Below are 15,139 nucleotides of genomic sequence, written 5' to 3' on the forward strand. Positions count from 1 at the left end.
TCATTTCTACTGGCCCTGAATTTCAAAATGTTCCTCCAATTTGCAATTTGCGGAAACATTTCAAACAATTCTTTTGTATACTAGTATACAGAAGTTGGTAATCTAAAAGACCAATGACTACCCTGGCCTGATTGGGTAGAGCCTGGATACCAGACCCTTCGCTTGATGGCTGGGGAAGGCCTAGTAGGGGATAGAGTTGGCCCCCGTCTTTCCTTGCAGTCGATCTCTAATATCTGTTGCGTGAGAGGTAATTAGCAGCCCGTGTGCTAATTGTGGTGGCGGGGCAAATTGCTTCCCCTGCCAAAGGATTAGCCACTGTAGCGCGGTGGTCTGGTACCCAGGCTAGATCGGGTAGGGCTGCGTACCTTAGCACCAGACCTGAACTTGTAAAAATGTTTAGGTTCAAGTCCAATATAATTCTAATGTCTAGAAACAAGTCTGGACCTGCAAAAAAAAAATCTCGCTTATATTCTCCTTTTTGTTCTAAACCATCTTAAACCTTACATAGATTGTGAAATTGGTGCCGGAAAAAAGACTGAAACACTGCTGTTTTTGTGTTTATTGCTGAACTTATGTGTTTAGTACTAGTTTTCAAATTGCATGCAAAATTTATGTTAACATGCAATTTTATATGTTACCCCTCAAAAAAAGGATTCCTAGCACACACAGGCCATGGATTCAGGTCTGGACATATAAGTCTGGACCTGAGTTTAGGTACACAGCACTAGCTATGGGTATATATTTGGGACTTGTTTCATAACTTGACTTTTGAATTTTACAGTGTTTACAGAGGTAAGGCCAATCATAACAACCTGTGACCTGGTCAGAAGAGTGCCGACTGAAACCTTATGCAACCAGCCAATCAACAGTGCCCATATCAATATACCAATCAACAGTGCCCATGCCAAACCACCAATCAACAGTGCCCATACCAATCCACCAATCAAGGTAATTTTGGTTTGGTATTCTTATTGTATCTTTTTTCCTACTGACTCATTTTGTGACCAATGTAACACGATGCCAAAAGGCTACGCCGGCAGGGAGATTGATTGGAATTAACAAGTTACTGGCATTAAATAACACTATTGTGCAGACAGTTCTTACAGGGATATGTTTGAAATTTTGTCTTTCAGTTTCCCAATGGCACAACTTACCAACTGCCTGAAACACCAGACTCCCAACGACTGAGTACCACAAAAGACATTCCTCCATCAGTTGAGCCAGCACTTGACAGTTCAAAAACACTAACCGACATTCTGCTGTTAGTGGTGGCAAAGAAGTTACTTGCAAGTGATGCTATTGACTTAGGTGTGGCCCTTGGACTGGAGCGGAGAAAAGCAAAAAATCTTGTCAATACATGTGGCCAGCAATCTGATGCAGCAGCAGTACAGGAAGTGCTGCATGGCTGGAAGGATGCATTTGGCAGAGATGCCACTCCAAAGAAACTGATAGATGCATTAAGACTAATTGAAAAAACTGATGTTGCAGATCTTGTCCTCACAAGAGTTACTACATGTATATAGTGCAATATTACAATGTAATTTGGTATAGTACAGTTGTTTTTAACAGATGACCACTGGTACCGATTTTAGTGGAGTAAATGTAATGCTTTTTTAGATAAATTGTATTTTCAAGAATCAAATATTGTGGTGTAACAGCTTGATCTTTTTTATGCTGATTAGTTGCTGTCAAATGAAGTTGATGTAAAGGCACATGAAAGTCAGCGCAATCAACTACCGTAGAATGGTTGAAATGAAAACATTTGATCATTACACATGTCATACACAACAATGCTCTGGAGTCCATGACTTGAAATGATTGGATTTCAGTGAATGAAATATCAGCATTGAGTTTAACATTGTGCTCTTCAAAGTAGTTTTCAACGTGTTCTTGGTACTACCATTTTACCATTTCTACAAGAAAAAAAGGATCCATAGGATTAAAACTAATTATCAAACTTCAGTTATGTCTATCGTCATTTATATCTGTTTCCAAATTATAAGTTAATGGCTTCAATGTTAACAAAATTTATAAATAACAACAGCAATTGACACTTGCAGACCTTTAATAATCATTTAGAACATAAAACAATCAATTTACAGCTTTTCACGTATAGAGTAGAAACTTAGAACAGGACAGTTTTTGTATGTGTTCTTGTGAAAGCAAAGAACATGTCTTTTTGTAAAATTATGTAACCTTCTAGCAGTATATTTATGACCATACAGAATGACTACAGTACTTGTATAGCTTTCCAACACATTTACATATTTTTTCTGTAACAATAATACAACCTTTACAAGATACACTCAAAAGCCAACAATTTTCTGCAAGCTAAAACTAAGGCCCTCCCCCCTTCCCAACTGACTCGTAATCTCTTCTAACATTTAACACCTTTATATCATCTATGCTGCAGAAAATCTTAACTTCTGAAGTGATCACTAGATAAAAATCAACCTTGGAAATATTACATCGCAGCTGCAATAGTTGATTTGAGTGCGTGATACTGAATGCTACAAAATGTACGTTTCTAAGATAAGGAAGCCAAGACAAACATGTTACACTAAGATACAATGTGTATCAAATGTGTTTTCTTCACCAACCACAGTGGTCAATGGCTCACAAGGAAAATCTCTACCACTTCAGCTAAAATTGGCAGCATGATGTAACTCCTGAACAGCTAGTGGTAACCGTAAAGTGAGCTCTGTGTTTAAGGCATTATGAACAGCCCATGAGTCGTTATTGGTTCAAAGATGCATCAAAAGTTTTAGAAAGCTTCGTGATGTATCGCTAATCTGAAAAGCAAGCACTTTTAATAGGATATATTTACATGTGTAGATCGCTGGCCCACCTCTTGCATCAAAGGCCCTGTTTTGGAGAACTACTATCGTGTTTATGCTAACCTCATCGCAGTTCACACATTTTGGTTCCTTTCTAGGTTGAAAATAATGAAAAAGTGTAATCTATATGGTTTTGAAGTATGTTCATGACTACCTTGTTAATAGCACTGTTAGAGATCTATCTATATACAATTCAAAATGTCTTTTTTGAGTGCACTTTTAACAGCAAAGGCTCTGAGAAGCTCTTAATCTAAAACAATGCTAGAATTTTGCAGCCTTCTCCTGCCATGATTTCGGAGATAAACACTCACAAGCAGTATGGAACACCGAAACATTGCAACTTCCATAGAGCATTTCAAATGCCAAAAGCATGTCAAAAGTTGTATGGGTGTAAGTATGGAGTATTCTGTCTTTAGTTGGATGATACACTTATCATGGACTTTGGCCTACCAAAGAAATACCCCTTGGTTCGAAAATTACATCTGTAAGGACCAATAGTCCATCATTACTCCTGGCTGTGACTCAGTAAAAAAATTTGTGAAACAGGGTGTATGTATTTCCTCGTCCCAACCAATTCCCAACTTGCACATCTACTGTAGTGCTGAGGGAACTCCGTAACACAAAATGGCCTTTGAGCCATTTCTCAAATCTTTCTACCTCCCCTACCACAGTACCATCCTCCTTATTGATTCACTGAACTTTTTAGCTTGAAAGTGCTTCACAGACACAGCTTGATCAGATGTGCCAGGATCATCACTTGCTTCAGGTGCACTGCTGTCGTTTAAATCCCACTTCTCTGATCTACCACTTCTTCCGTCACTAACACAGTTTGTATAGCTTTACAGTGCAAGAGTGTGGAGTGCCTTTCATCAGGACTCTTCTACTGTTCTTCCAACCTTACTAAGCTTTAAGTTTGTAAACATAATAGAATTATAGCTTTTGTGTTGAGCTAACAAAATGCATCCAAAGATGTAGTCTATTGCTTTCCACTTGTCTCTATGTTGTCCAGATTGCTTCACAAGGCTATTGAAGGATGGACTAGTTAACACAAGCAGGCATCTCTCAGTAGGCCTACAGGATAATCACACCAGCGGACTGGATACAAGATGTGCTTCCTGGGATCACGTGCTGTAGCAAAACAAAATATACCCATTTAGAATGCAAGCAATTCGTCCAATGTACTGTGTGTTATGCAGACATACTGTGAAATGCATGTTTAGATGCTGCCGCAAACAGCTAGCAGAACAGCAATACACATAGTGCACACTGCAACCACCACCAGAAAAGCAATGCATATTAGATAGATAAATGTACTTTCAAGGGAATATCCATCAAATCATTAAATTGCAAGCACAGACAATTATGCTGTTGATTTCTGACAAGCTGACACCCATAGATTCCTATTTAGCACTGCAACCACTTTTCCTTGACTCCCTTAGCTTGAAGCAACAGGATTATATAAAGAGCACCCTTCTTTCTTCACAGCAAGCCAAAATACATAAGATTCAGTGGGAAAAGTAGGCTTGTCCCACATGGGTTCTTATTTCTTGGATACTTTTGGTTTTCACTCTCTTGCAAGACATGCCAGTGACCACATACCCATCCTCGGTAGCATCCTCTGCAGGAACGTCTACTTGGTCCAAGTACACTTGTTCAGTGCTGTAGTCAACAAGGCCAATTGTTAACTTCAATGGTCGAGTCAAATTTCCACAGTAAATGACGATGCACAAAGTGAAAAATGGATCAAGCATTTCCTGCAGGGGGGGCCAAGCTACCGAAGTCTGAAGGAGGGAAACAGTTGGTACATTTTACGCTGCACATTCCCCTTCCCCATTTCTTTCAAGACATTGATCCAATGATCCATGTTTTCAAACACAAAAAAGCCATGAAAGCAGCTGAATTATTTTTCAGTCATGATTATTTTGAGACGTTATAAGAGTCATGCAATCTGCTTCCCTACTTCAATTAGCTGAGATTGCAGCAGTCAGAATAGAGCGCAACAGTACAGAGTAGGAAGTCGGAGAGAAGCAGAGTTGAAAAGGTATGGTGCAATTTTTCATAATAAAGACATGGCAGAGTTGTTCAGTTCGAGACTTCTACACAAGCAATATCTTACTGACAAATAATTTGAGACTTAGGTGAAAAATGATATACACTTTGAGCTGAGATAGGAACTTTATGACCTCTATGAAAAATCCCTAGACATGAAGTAAAAAAAATGTTGTTCGAACATTCCCTATAAAGATCATCCTACTTTCTGTCTTCCTATATATATGTATAGAAAATTTGAACAAAGAAGCAAAGAATTGCACCATACAGAATTCTTGAGCCACAGTACTTTGCTCCCCATTTCTGCATAATTTGATCTGAGAGAAACTGCTGAGTACAAGGCAGGTGGTTGAAGAGATCAGTTGGACAGGGGACACTGATTGCAGTGCTAGTATAAATACAAGCACTTTCCAGAAGACCTCATCTGATCAATAGTAATAAACCAAAGCACCACAGGGGGAAGCAGAAATTGCCGTAAGCCAATAATTACTTGGAGACATAGGTGTACGTCCGGGCAGGGGAGCGAGCGGGCGGGTCCGGCGGGGGCACGTTCAGGAAGTCCCAGATCAGGATGGTGTCGTCGTGGGAACTACTGACGATCTGGAACTCATCGAACTGTAGTCTGAACACCCTTCCAGAGTGCTCCTGCGGGAAAACAACACAAGTACAGCCAAAATATTAGACAAGCACCTGGCTTTTGGACATGACATTGTCATCTCAATTTGTGATGAAAGTTTCAACTGAAATATGCTCAGTTTGATAGGTTGACCAACAAAATTAAGTGATCGACTGTGCATTGGTAATGTTAACATAATGATAAACTGCAGACATAGTAAAAGTGAGCTATAACTTTACATCAAAGTCATCAAAGACAAACATGAATTCTATACAGTAGTTAAGGTTTATAAAAAGAGAAGTCGACTAAAAAAGATGTAGCAATATCAGCATTGTCTTAAAAAGTCAGAAGTACATTGTTGTATGGTTTGTAGCGTCCTTTCAAACAAGATTGACAAAAGAGGTCTCTCACCACTAGAGTCCTAAGGCAAAGGGTGCCAGCTGGCGCTCGAGGGTCCAACGCTGCCTGCAAGTCCCACACCTTGATTTTACTGTGAGGGGATGGAGGAGGGATTTTTATAAAAAAACACCTGGATGTGACATGAAATCATCTCAAGTCCATTAAATATAATTACGTTTTATCCTTGTCTATTTTACACAATTAAAAAAAAGTTTCCGATTTACAGACTTTAAGAAATATTAAGAGCTCATGTATGTCAATCATCTTTTGCAGGGCACTGTTGGAAGAGCAATGCACTGTTTACACTCTTACCCATCATATGCTCCGCTGACAATTCGCTTGTTGTCGAACCTGATACATCTCACCAACTCCTCATGGCCTTCCAAAATACGCAAGCACGCTCCACACTCTATATCCCATAACCTGTTCAGGAAGGAAAACATATTAGGCGGAATTGTCACACAACATGCAACATTCCTTAACTCCTAAACACTATTTTGATCCTTTGAAAGTCACTTCGTCACTTTCCAATGAAATAAGTTCTATTTACTACTTATGCCGTAGTTGCAACCATCAAAGTAGTCAAGTCAACTGACTCTTTCTGCAAGGCCTACTAAAATCAAGGAACAACATGAAGCATAACTGACCTTATGGTGTTGTCTGAAGAGCCACTGACAACGAGCCTATCTCTGTACTGGAGACAGGCAATGCCCCTCTTGTGGCCGTTCAGTGTTCTCACAAACTCACATGTTGATGTGCTCCACACCTACAAGTAAACCAGCACTATTACAGTCTGCCGTATTTATACAATGGGAAAATGCAGAGAAGTACTGCATAACAGCAATCCTTCTTGTAAAAAAAAATGTTGACACTCTATTTCTAACAAACAGTGATGACTGGAGCAGTTCTCAGCCTCACCTTGATTGTCCTATCTCCAGAAGCTGATACGATGTACTTGTCATCAAAGTCCACCACATTGACGGCTGCCCGGTGGCCCACCAGGACTCTTCTCAGGTTGATGTCTGTTGGGGATTGCATGTCCCACACAGCTATGGAGCGGTCCTGGATAGGAGACACGAAGGACAACATTATCAGTGCAACATTCAAGAACAACCTGCACTTTTCCTTACCATAGCAATGGTCTGGTTCTGTTTTGCACATCAAAAAAGGTTTTCCAAAGGATATTTTTGCAATGATACCACTGATGATTTTATGAATGCTAAGATACTAGTACTTCATCATCAACTTTGCAAATACCACAATACATTTACTATTTTCCCCTTTCTGGATTGGTAGTCTCCTAATATTGTATATTGCTCTGTAGTTTTATGTGTCTTGTAGTCATGTGTATGTGCTTGTTGTATTTTGTGCTTATTGAAATCATGGGTATGTGTGCTCTGTGCTTTTATGAAGAGTAGATTAGATTCTCAAATCTAATCTAATGGACTTCTAATAAACCATCAAACATCCTTCCTGCTAAAATGCATTAACCTTTCTGTTCACATCCAGCATTACGTCTTTCTGTGACATAGACATGATCATGTTGTGGTTACCTTGGAGCAGGTGACCATCATGCCATGCTGAAACCTGAGATGCAGCACGGCCTCACAGTGGTGGATCAGCGTATTCACCATCTCCCCCGTGTGGACGTTCCACACCCTGCAGGAACATCACGTGTTATCAGCCAGTAAGGATACAACAGTTACAAGGATCATAACATAACACAATCAGATGACATGATCAGTTCTCATTAACCAAGGGTAGCCATTTCCTGATATAAGTTCTATTCTCTCAAGGTAAAGTAGAGTGGGTTCATTCCTCAGCTAACGACATCTTTCACACCGCAGTCATCCCTCAGCAAGACATCTGAAGCTCTTACTGAGGGACTACTGCTATGTGAAAGATGTTGGTTACCTTGAGGAATGAATCCACTCTACATCATATTACTACATCTTCTCAATGGATGAAACAAGAATGGATGAGTTGACCCACCTGACTGTTGAGTCGCTGGAACCAGAGATGATGACCTGGTCGTCGTACTGCAGGCACAGCACTGACCCTGTGTGTCCAGTCAACACCTGCACACACTCAAGGTTGTTTCTATCCCAGATCTACCATTGGAGATACACAACTCATTTTAGTACGGAGAGCACAATATTTCAGTTTTCAAATCAAACTATGCTTTCTGACTAAGCAGTTCATAACAAGGTTGATATCAATCATACTTTGTACTTTGCTGTTGTCATAAACAACAACTGACAACTTGCTAGGTAGAGCTGAATATCATCATTTCCGTAAAAGCTATCCACTGTTACACTTAAGAACACCTTTTGGCTCCTGTTTAGGAATGTGTTGTTTAGTACTGACCTTAATAGTGTTATCTCTAAGCCCACTGACAATCTTGTTGTCATCATACTGGAGACAGTACACCCCCTTGCTGTTCTCACTTCGGCACTGTATCTTCTGTAGGTTATGTCTGCCACACCGCCAGTTTGTCTCTATTTGCTGCAAAGGGCACATTGCCAAAGGGCCATATGTTAGATTGTAAAAAAAACACGCATATTGTCAGATTATTCCATGAACACATTTTGCTTGAAGAGGTTGACAAATGGTACAAGATATGAAGAATCTCATCTATCTTTATATCTTGATCTAAATTAAAAATAACACGATGGATTGGATTTGAATATGGATATATTGAAGACCTTTCATGAAGGTTACTCTCATCCATCTGAAAGTCTAAAATTACACAAAGTTCTTAAAGCACTTTTAACAAAGGAAGGCAATAAGAAGTACAATACAGTGTACCTCAATATCTTGTATAATCCTAGGGTACAGCTTGCGGTAGAACTGATGGTTGGGTTGGGTTTCCCCAGGCTTTGGTCTGAACAGATGTTGTCCCCTGTGGAAGATGGGAAAATGGCATTCATTAATGGGGACAAATTTGTTATTGTAAGCAGACTGTGATTGCTTGCTTCTCCATCTTTGTGATCACCAGAGAATGTGTTGTAAATTTTAAGAACACAATTTTGGACCAATACGTTTCATCCAATTCTCACACCAGTCATGTATCTCAAGAGCCTTTCATGGTTAGAATCAGACTGGATACGGATATGATAAATAAAAGACAATGTTAAACTGTTTAAATTCCTATCTTCATACAGGATTGAAACATTGGAAAGAAGAAATGAAGAGAATATAATGTAGAGCTCCTCACCATCCCCTGCGCTCTGCCAGCCCTTTCCACAATGGGTCAGTCAGCACCATTCTTTCTATTAGCTTCTTCCAGAGCATCCCATCAGAGATGACCCGGTACCACTCCTTGCACACCAGCTCACAGGCTGACAAGGACTTGGCATCCAGGTAACCCAATATTTGTTCTGCTACATGGTCTAGGCCTTTCTCTGCAGAGTCACAGTCACATGATCAGGACATGTCAGGCAATCAGGCAACTTGTTACACAATATGATCAAGGCATATCATTCAATCAATTAATTAATCAATCAATTAATCAATCAAAACATGCCATGGTTTACTCAGGCATCTATGAGGGCATCTAAAAAGATAATCAAACTATTTCCAGGGCATCCAGTCGACAGACTAACTGTAACACTACAGTAGTAAAGACTCAGTTATGCAGCCACAACAAATACAAGGCTGTAAATAGGTGAAGTTCCCTTGAGTCTCTAAGTGAGTGACAGCAGTTTGAGGTAATGTAGACTTACTGGGTAATGCAGTAATGAAGTCTCTCTGCAGCATGGGCTTGAGGAAGGCATTGATATGTCCATGCTGGTAGTGGCACATTCGAGATATCAGTTGTTCCACAAAGTCCAGCTGGTCCTGTTCTGACCATTGTTCAAAATACTTTACACACAAGTCTCGCTCTTCCTCAAAATTCTCTGGCCGCTCTCGCTTTTTCTGGATTGGCTGAGATAGGATGGTCATCTGTCGTAACTGTGGATCAAAAAAGTCTACCATTAACAAAAAACGTCTACAGTTAAAAGACTTAAAACCCACATGAATTGATGTACTGTACTATGACAGTACAGAATAAAGACACTTTTCCCAAGATATTGGTACACATTAACAAGTATGACATGGAAAGCACGTCTTTCAGTATGTATAAAAATGCTTGCAATGATAATATAGATGACTTGCAATTTATTCAAGCTGGAAGTAGTTGGTCAGTAGCAGATTCCACTGAAATGTGATCTTACATACTGTTGCATTAGCAGGTAACACAGAAACATACATGTAATCCTTCCAGGCATTTCCACAGCTTCAAGTCATCTCTGCATCACTTCCATGCTGTGTTATCCAACATGTGAACCATGGCCCCAAGGCCTGGCTGCAATGATTTAATCATTGAGAAGTCATGTGATCAACACTTATCCAATCAGCCTATTTTACTTTGTTTACCAAGGTCTGCAGTTTCATCACTAGGCACATTAATGGTGTTGAAAGTAGTCTGGGGAACACAGCCCTCCTTTGATGTAGAACAGCACCAGCATGATAGATTTGTTTCTAGATCTTGAATACTACCATATGTATGCTGGGCACTCCTGTTTGTCAGGCAGAAATTGTGCCTGGTAAAGATAGCTTTTTCGTGTCATGGACAGCCTTCAGTCTTCCAACAGTTTTTTTTAAAAAATAAATACAACATGTATACACAAAGTCTTTTTTCAGGTTATGTATCCTTTCATCCAGTTCTCAATGTACATGTAACTGCTTGCAACTGGATTCATTCAAGATTTTTAAGTATCACCTTGAGTTGAAAGTCATAATTGCACATCAAAGGAGTCACTGACAAGTCATCTTGTTGTATAAAATGTAGATATAATACTCCCCAAAAGGCCTTGTTGAAAAAAATGTTTCTATTCAGAACTCAGCCATACAAGAGGTTCACTCCAAATCCCCTCCATTTTATGCCATCTTGCTACCCTAATCAATTGTCGTTCTTAAAATCAATAATACACATGACTGGCACGTTCGCCATGATTCTTACCAATCCATGGTATCAGAAAATTTCTCAAGCTAGCTTTTAAAAGCTTTCACGGCAGCAGGAGCAAACTAGTACATTTTTGTACTTCTACAAAAATGCTCTTTTCATCTTTTCCTTTCCTAAATCATGTCATAGCCTACAATATCTCCTTTCATGTGAGTAGAGCATCTGGCCCCTTAAATGGTCCACTGGGCCTACAGAAGTCTCCTTGTGGGCAAGTATTGATTCCAAAATCACAAAGGCTGCAAGTGAACCCGAATTAATGAGAGCCTTGGCACTGTTTCAAGTGCTAGAAAACTTAAGTTTTCCCTGGGAAAGGCTCCGGTTTCAAAAACATCCAAAGGAAAATCTATTCCAGCCTGCAAACAGCCAAGTATCCCTTTTTACAGGTAAACAAAAGGGTTGAAACGTGTCTGCTCCAGCTAAATGGTGCACATAGATTTCAAAGTGTTGAGGCTCAGTCCCCTTGGCAACACATCCACTGGTTCCCTGTTGTGATGTTACGTACTGTCCCGATGTTCGTGCTTTGTTTCTAGACTGCAACTAACCACTATACACATACATGTAGTCAACACCTATAATCTACAGTCAGAGTGTTCAATGTAGGATATGTGTTGGAAAAGGTATATATGACTCACGCTCCTCAGACAGCACAATGTTGACACACTGTCTGGCTGAATGGCCTCCGGCCAAAAACAATTACTTTTCTCAAGGTGTACTGTAAATGTAAATACAGGCCCAAACTTTTCTAACACACCACCAGTTGAGGAAGAACTTGCAAATGTTTGATCTTGGCAGAAGGTCTATTCATTTCTTATGGATATGCAATGTTACATCCTGGTTAAAGATTTAGTAGATTTATGCAAGACAAATTTTGCTCACAAAACCCTCCATGTCGGACATGATAATTTTGCACCAGGATGTCCAACATTTTTCTGATATCTCTATCAGACCCAACATATTGCACCTAGATGGAAGCGGCATGTTCTGAAGGTACGTGTATGATCTTTTTGCTTGGAAGAAACTAATATGAGAATGCTGTTCAAAAAAAGAAAACCACAACACACAAAACAGACCAGCCAAGGGTCACAAAATTCCTTTTTCAAACAGGGAATGACAGAGAGGTAGCCAATGTTATTTTGTTTCTTGTTCCATTTTGTTCAAGATCATATAATCCACTTTAATCTTGACTTATCTTTATTACAAGTATCAATTCTATGTCACTATGCAAAATATGCTTTTCAGTAAACAACTTTCTCATCACTTTACAAGTCTCCTTGGACCTATTACTATATTCAGTACAGCTAATTAGTTCTAATCAAAAAGCAGCTACTGGGTACTTATCAGATCTCAGTTCAAAAAATAAAATTCAAATCATCTTGCAACCTGGCCAACAGTTACCGCCCTTTGTCATAAAATGTATGGACATCTCAGACAAGATTTTGTATGCAAAAGGAACTGTAGAGGGTAGTGAAGAGAACCGGGATTTCTACATTTTTGCTCTAAATACATTGTTAGGACAGTTTGACAGAATATCTTATGTAAGTATATGTATGCAAAGTAAGTAGTTTGCCACAATCCATCTTAACTGATTGTGTCCAATGGTGCAAACAGAAGCCATCTTGCGTAGCCAAAGCAAGAAAAAAATGTTATGTACACCTTTGTGGCATTCTGTGGCGCTGAAAAAACAAGTTCTGCATGAGAAACAAGGGTAGGTACCTTTGTTGTCATTGTCAAATTAGAATATCAGACATTCTAAAGGGGTTTCATTGATTCAGTGTAGTGTTTGAATACATCCAGGGTATTCTAGAGGCAGGGGTAATGTCCTGGAACATTGTTGATGAAGAATACCTTTATTCTACATTTTGTCAGGCCTTGCTCAATATAAAGAATAGCACATCCGTGCCACTGATTTAATTGGCACTTCGGCTATGGAATGGGTTTTGTGTCTAGAACAGTGGAATATTTCAATCATGGTTACCATGTTAAATCAATCATTTCTCTTTCATTCATAAAAATATGGTAATTTTTTCTATCAGTATCAGAATACCACATGGGATGTCAGTGTATCCAGCCCAATCCCAACGTTGTGCTAATATTGTGGCTAACTATTTAGACAATAAAACTAGTTTGTTACTGCATAATTAAGGTAAACAAACAAAGAGAGACAAAGGGTCATATTGCCCTAAGGTGCATTACACTAAAAACAAAGACATTCCCTTATGTAGACATATTGCATTTGCATCTATACAATACATAATTCATGAAACCTCATCCATTAAAGATGGCTATTCTGTAAGTTGTCAGCTGATTATTCTCACAGCAACAATATCCACATTCAAATCACAATGCTACTGGCATTAATTGATGGCTGACATTCTGCTTCAATTATCCAAAAAATAGTGCTAAGATGGTTAAGTCCAAAGACCTGTTTCTTTCTGGGTGCAGCAAACTTGCACTTAGAAGTTTACTTTCAAGTGCAGGGTTTTCAAGACTAGCCACTACTACACAAGTAATGCCTGGTGTTCAGCTGTCTTACTTTTAATAGGAGTGGTGGAGCCAGGGCAACAGTTCCCTACAAGACAGGCAGCTATACGGGATATAATAAAGCTGGTCTCCTTTTGTTGTGTCATATTGTTGTGCAGTGGTCCCAGACAAAAGTGTTTTCCTTCCAACAGCTTTAGTGAATGTGACAGAACCTCAGTAATTCAAGGTCTGACAATGTGTTTACTTTAAAGACTTAAACTTCCAATTGTGTCAAGTCATAAATTGTGAATTATCAGGTCATCTACAAGAATTCATTGAATTTTGAATATCAGAAAATCACCTGCGCTGCGAATTTGCAATAATCTTTTTAGTTTTTCATTGTTAAAGGTCTTTTCAAAGACACGGCAATCAATTTGACCATGGTTTCCGCTCAAACAAACTGTGCAATTTAACAATATGTTTGACAATCAACAAACTGTGTAATTGAATTGGAAAATTTAAAAAAAAGCAATAAAGGAATTCTACTGTTCTGCACAAAAACAGGCAGCACCAAATTTATGCATAAACAATGTTGTGATGTATTTGATAAGCAACGTACCAGTATTTACAGTTGTTATGAGGAAGTATGAATATATAAATGCATTGAACTGAATAAAAGTATGGTTTTAGAGGTTTGTGTTCCAGTGTTTCAACCTTTTGATGCGTGTTCCACCAAAGGTTAATAAAATATGATATAAACATAAACAATTCATACAAGATCTGACATGGAAACTTTCACTGTCATGGATGAATCTCAATTTTGAATGGCCTAACTAAAATAGTATATAGGCAGTAGTATAGAAATAGTCACAGTACGAAGTAGAAGGGGAACCACGTCACCCAAAACAAATGTTACTAATGCACAAGTGAAGGCAAAAACTGCCGACCGAGTCATTTCCTCTCGGAAGGATATATGGTTTCCTTAGAATGGACACCATGTGGTTAACCAACATTTGTGTTTTCGATTGATTCGGTAGAGGACACAGAAACCTGGCTCTTGATCAGTGATACGGTCGCATTAAACTCAAAGTGCATAAATTTGATGTCTGGATACCCCTTGGGTCGCAGGTGTCCACATCTAGCCGAGTTCTCGTTTTTCACAACTAGCGAAGTAACACAAATTCTGTCGGATATCTAATACGTAGAAGTATCAAACAACACCTGTATGACAGAAATTTTGAACAGCCTTTAAATACTTGTTGTTTGAAGTGTTTCTGTGAAGCAGAAAGCCCAGGCCACCGCCCTTTGTTTACCCCTACCATTTCCTGCAGACGGAAAATCTATCATGGCGGTCGTTGACCAACAGTGCGAAAACTCGGCAGAAATTTGGCGTCCAATTCTAGCACGACGTGAACAACTCACCTTCGTTTCTTCTATTTTTTCATCTCCTATAGTGTCTGTTTCCATGATATAGTCTTCCGGGGGCTCCAGGGTCGCGGATTTGCGAACAAAACGGAGGAAACGGCGGCGAACAAGAACTACAGGCGGTTTCTCCTCAGAAATGGCAGGGGAAGAACTTGTGACGTCAGAGATATCGCATAATCTCGCGCTGCCCGAGAGTAGGCTTAATCACCGGATAGAAAGTTTTGACCGGCAAATTTTGCCATCAAAATCCTTGAAACCCATTAGAATTACTCCCCTAAGACTTTTGTTGGTTTTCCTTTCTATAATATCATTAAATAAAGCTGCAAAACAAAAATCAAATCGAGA

The 15,139-nt window shown here is 39.3% G+C and overlaps 2 protein-coding genes across 3 annotated transcripts in view; one reads left to right on the top strand and one right to left on the bottom strand.

Annotated features, from left to right (window-relative positions):
- LOC136430981 (uncharacterized) overlaps positions 1–1,962 on the top strand; it is a 4,972-nt gene extending 3,010 nt beyond the window's left edge. The window contains exons 3-4 of the mRNA XM_066422143.1: positions 782–948; positions 1,134–1,962. Of these exons, the coding sequence (XP_066278240.1) occupies positions 782–948; positions 1,134–1,523 (557 nt within the window). The 3' untranslated portion in view covers positions 1,524–1,962. The remainder of the gene's footprint in view (positions 1–781; positions 949–1,133) is intronic.
- An 85-nt stretch (positions 1,963–2,047) lies between these two features.
- Positions 2,048–14,957, bottom strand: LOC136430980 (F-box/WD repeat-containing protein 11-like). 2 transcript variants are annotated; one of them, XM_066422141.1, is made up of 14 exons: positions 14,792–14,956; positions 9,627–9,855; positions 9,119–9,305; positions 8,710–8,803; positions 8,269–8,406; positions 7,894–8,012; positions 7,455–7,560; positions 6,820–6,963; positions 6,549–6,667; positions 6,214–6,324; positions 5,914–5,992; positions 5,377–5,531; positions 4,437–4,496; positions 2,048–3,965 (listed from the first exon to the last, which is right to left on the bottom strand). In XM_066422141.1, the coding sequence occupies exons 1-14, from the start codon at positions 14,834–14,836 to the stop codon at positions 3,959–3,961; spliced, it is 1,593 nt and encodes a 530-aa protein (XP_066278238.1). In that variant the 5' UTR covers positions 14,837–14,956; the 3' UTR covers positions 2,048–3,958. The 2 variants fall into 2 exon arrangements, with proteins under 2 accessions (XP_066278238.1, XP_066278237.1); XM_066422140.1 differs by lacking the exon at positions 4,437–4,496 and having other exon boundaries at positions 14,792–14,957.
- Between the last annotated feature and the right edge of the window lie 182 nt (positions 14,958–15,139).

Source organism: Branchiostoma lanceolatum, chromosome 3 (genome assembly GCF_035083965.1).
Source record: "Branchiostoma lanceolatum isolate klBraLanc5 chromosome 3, klBraLanc5.hap2, whole genome shotgun sequence".
Lineage (NCBI taxonomy): Eukaryota > Metazoa > Chordata > Leptocardii > Amphioxiformes > Branchiostomatidae > Branchiostoma > Branchiostoma lanceolatum.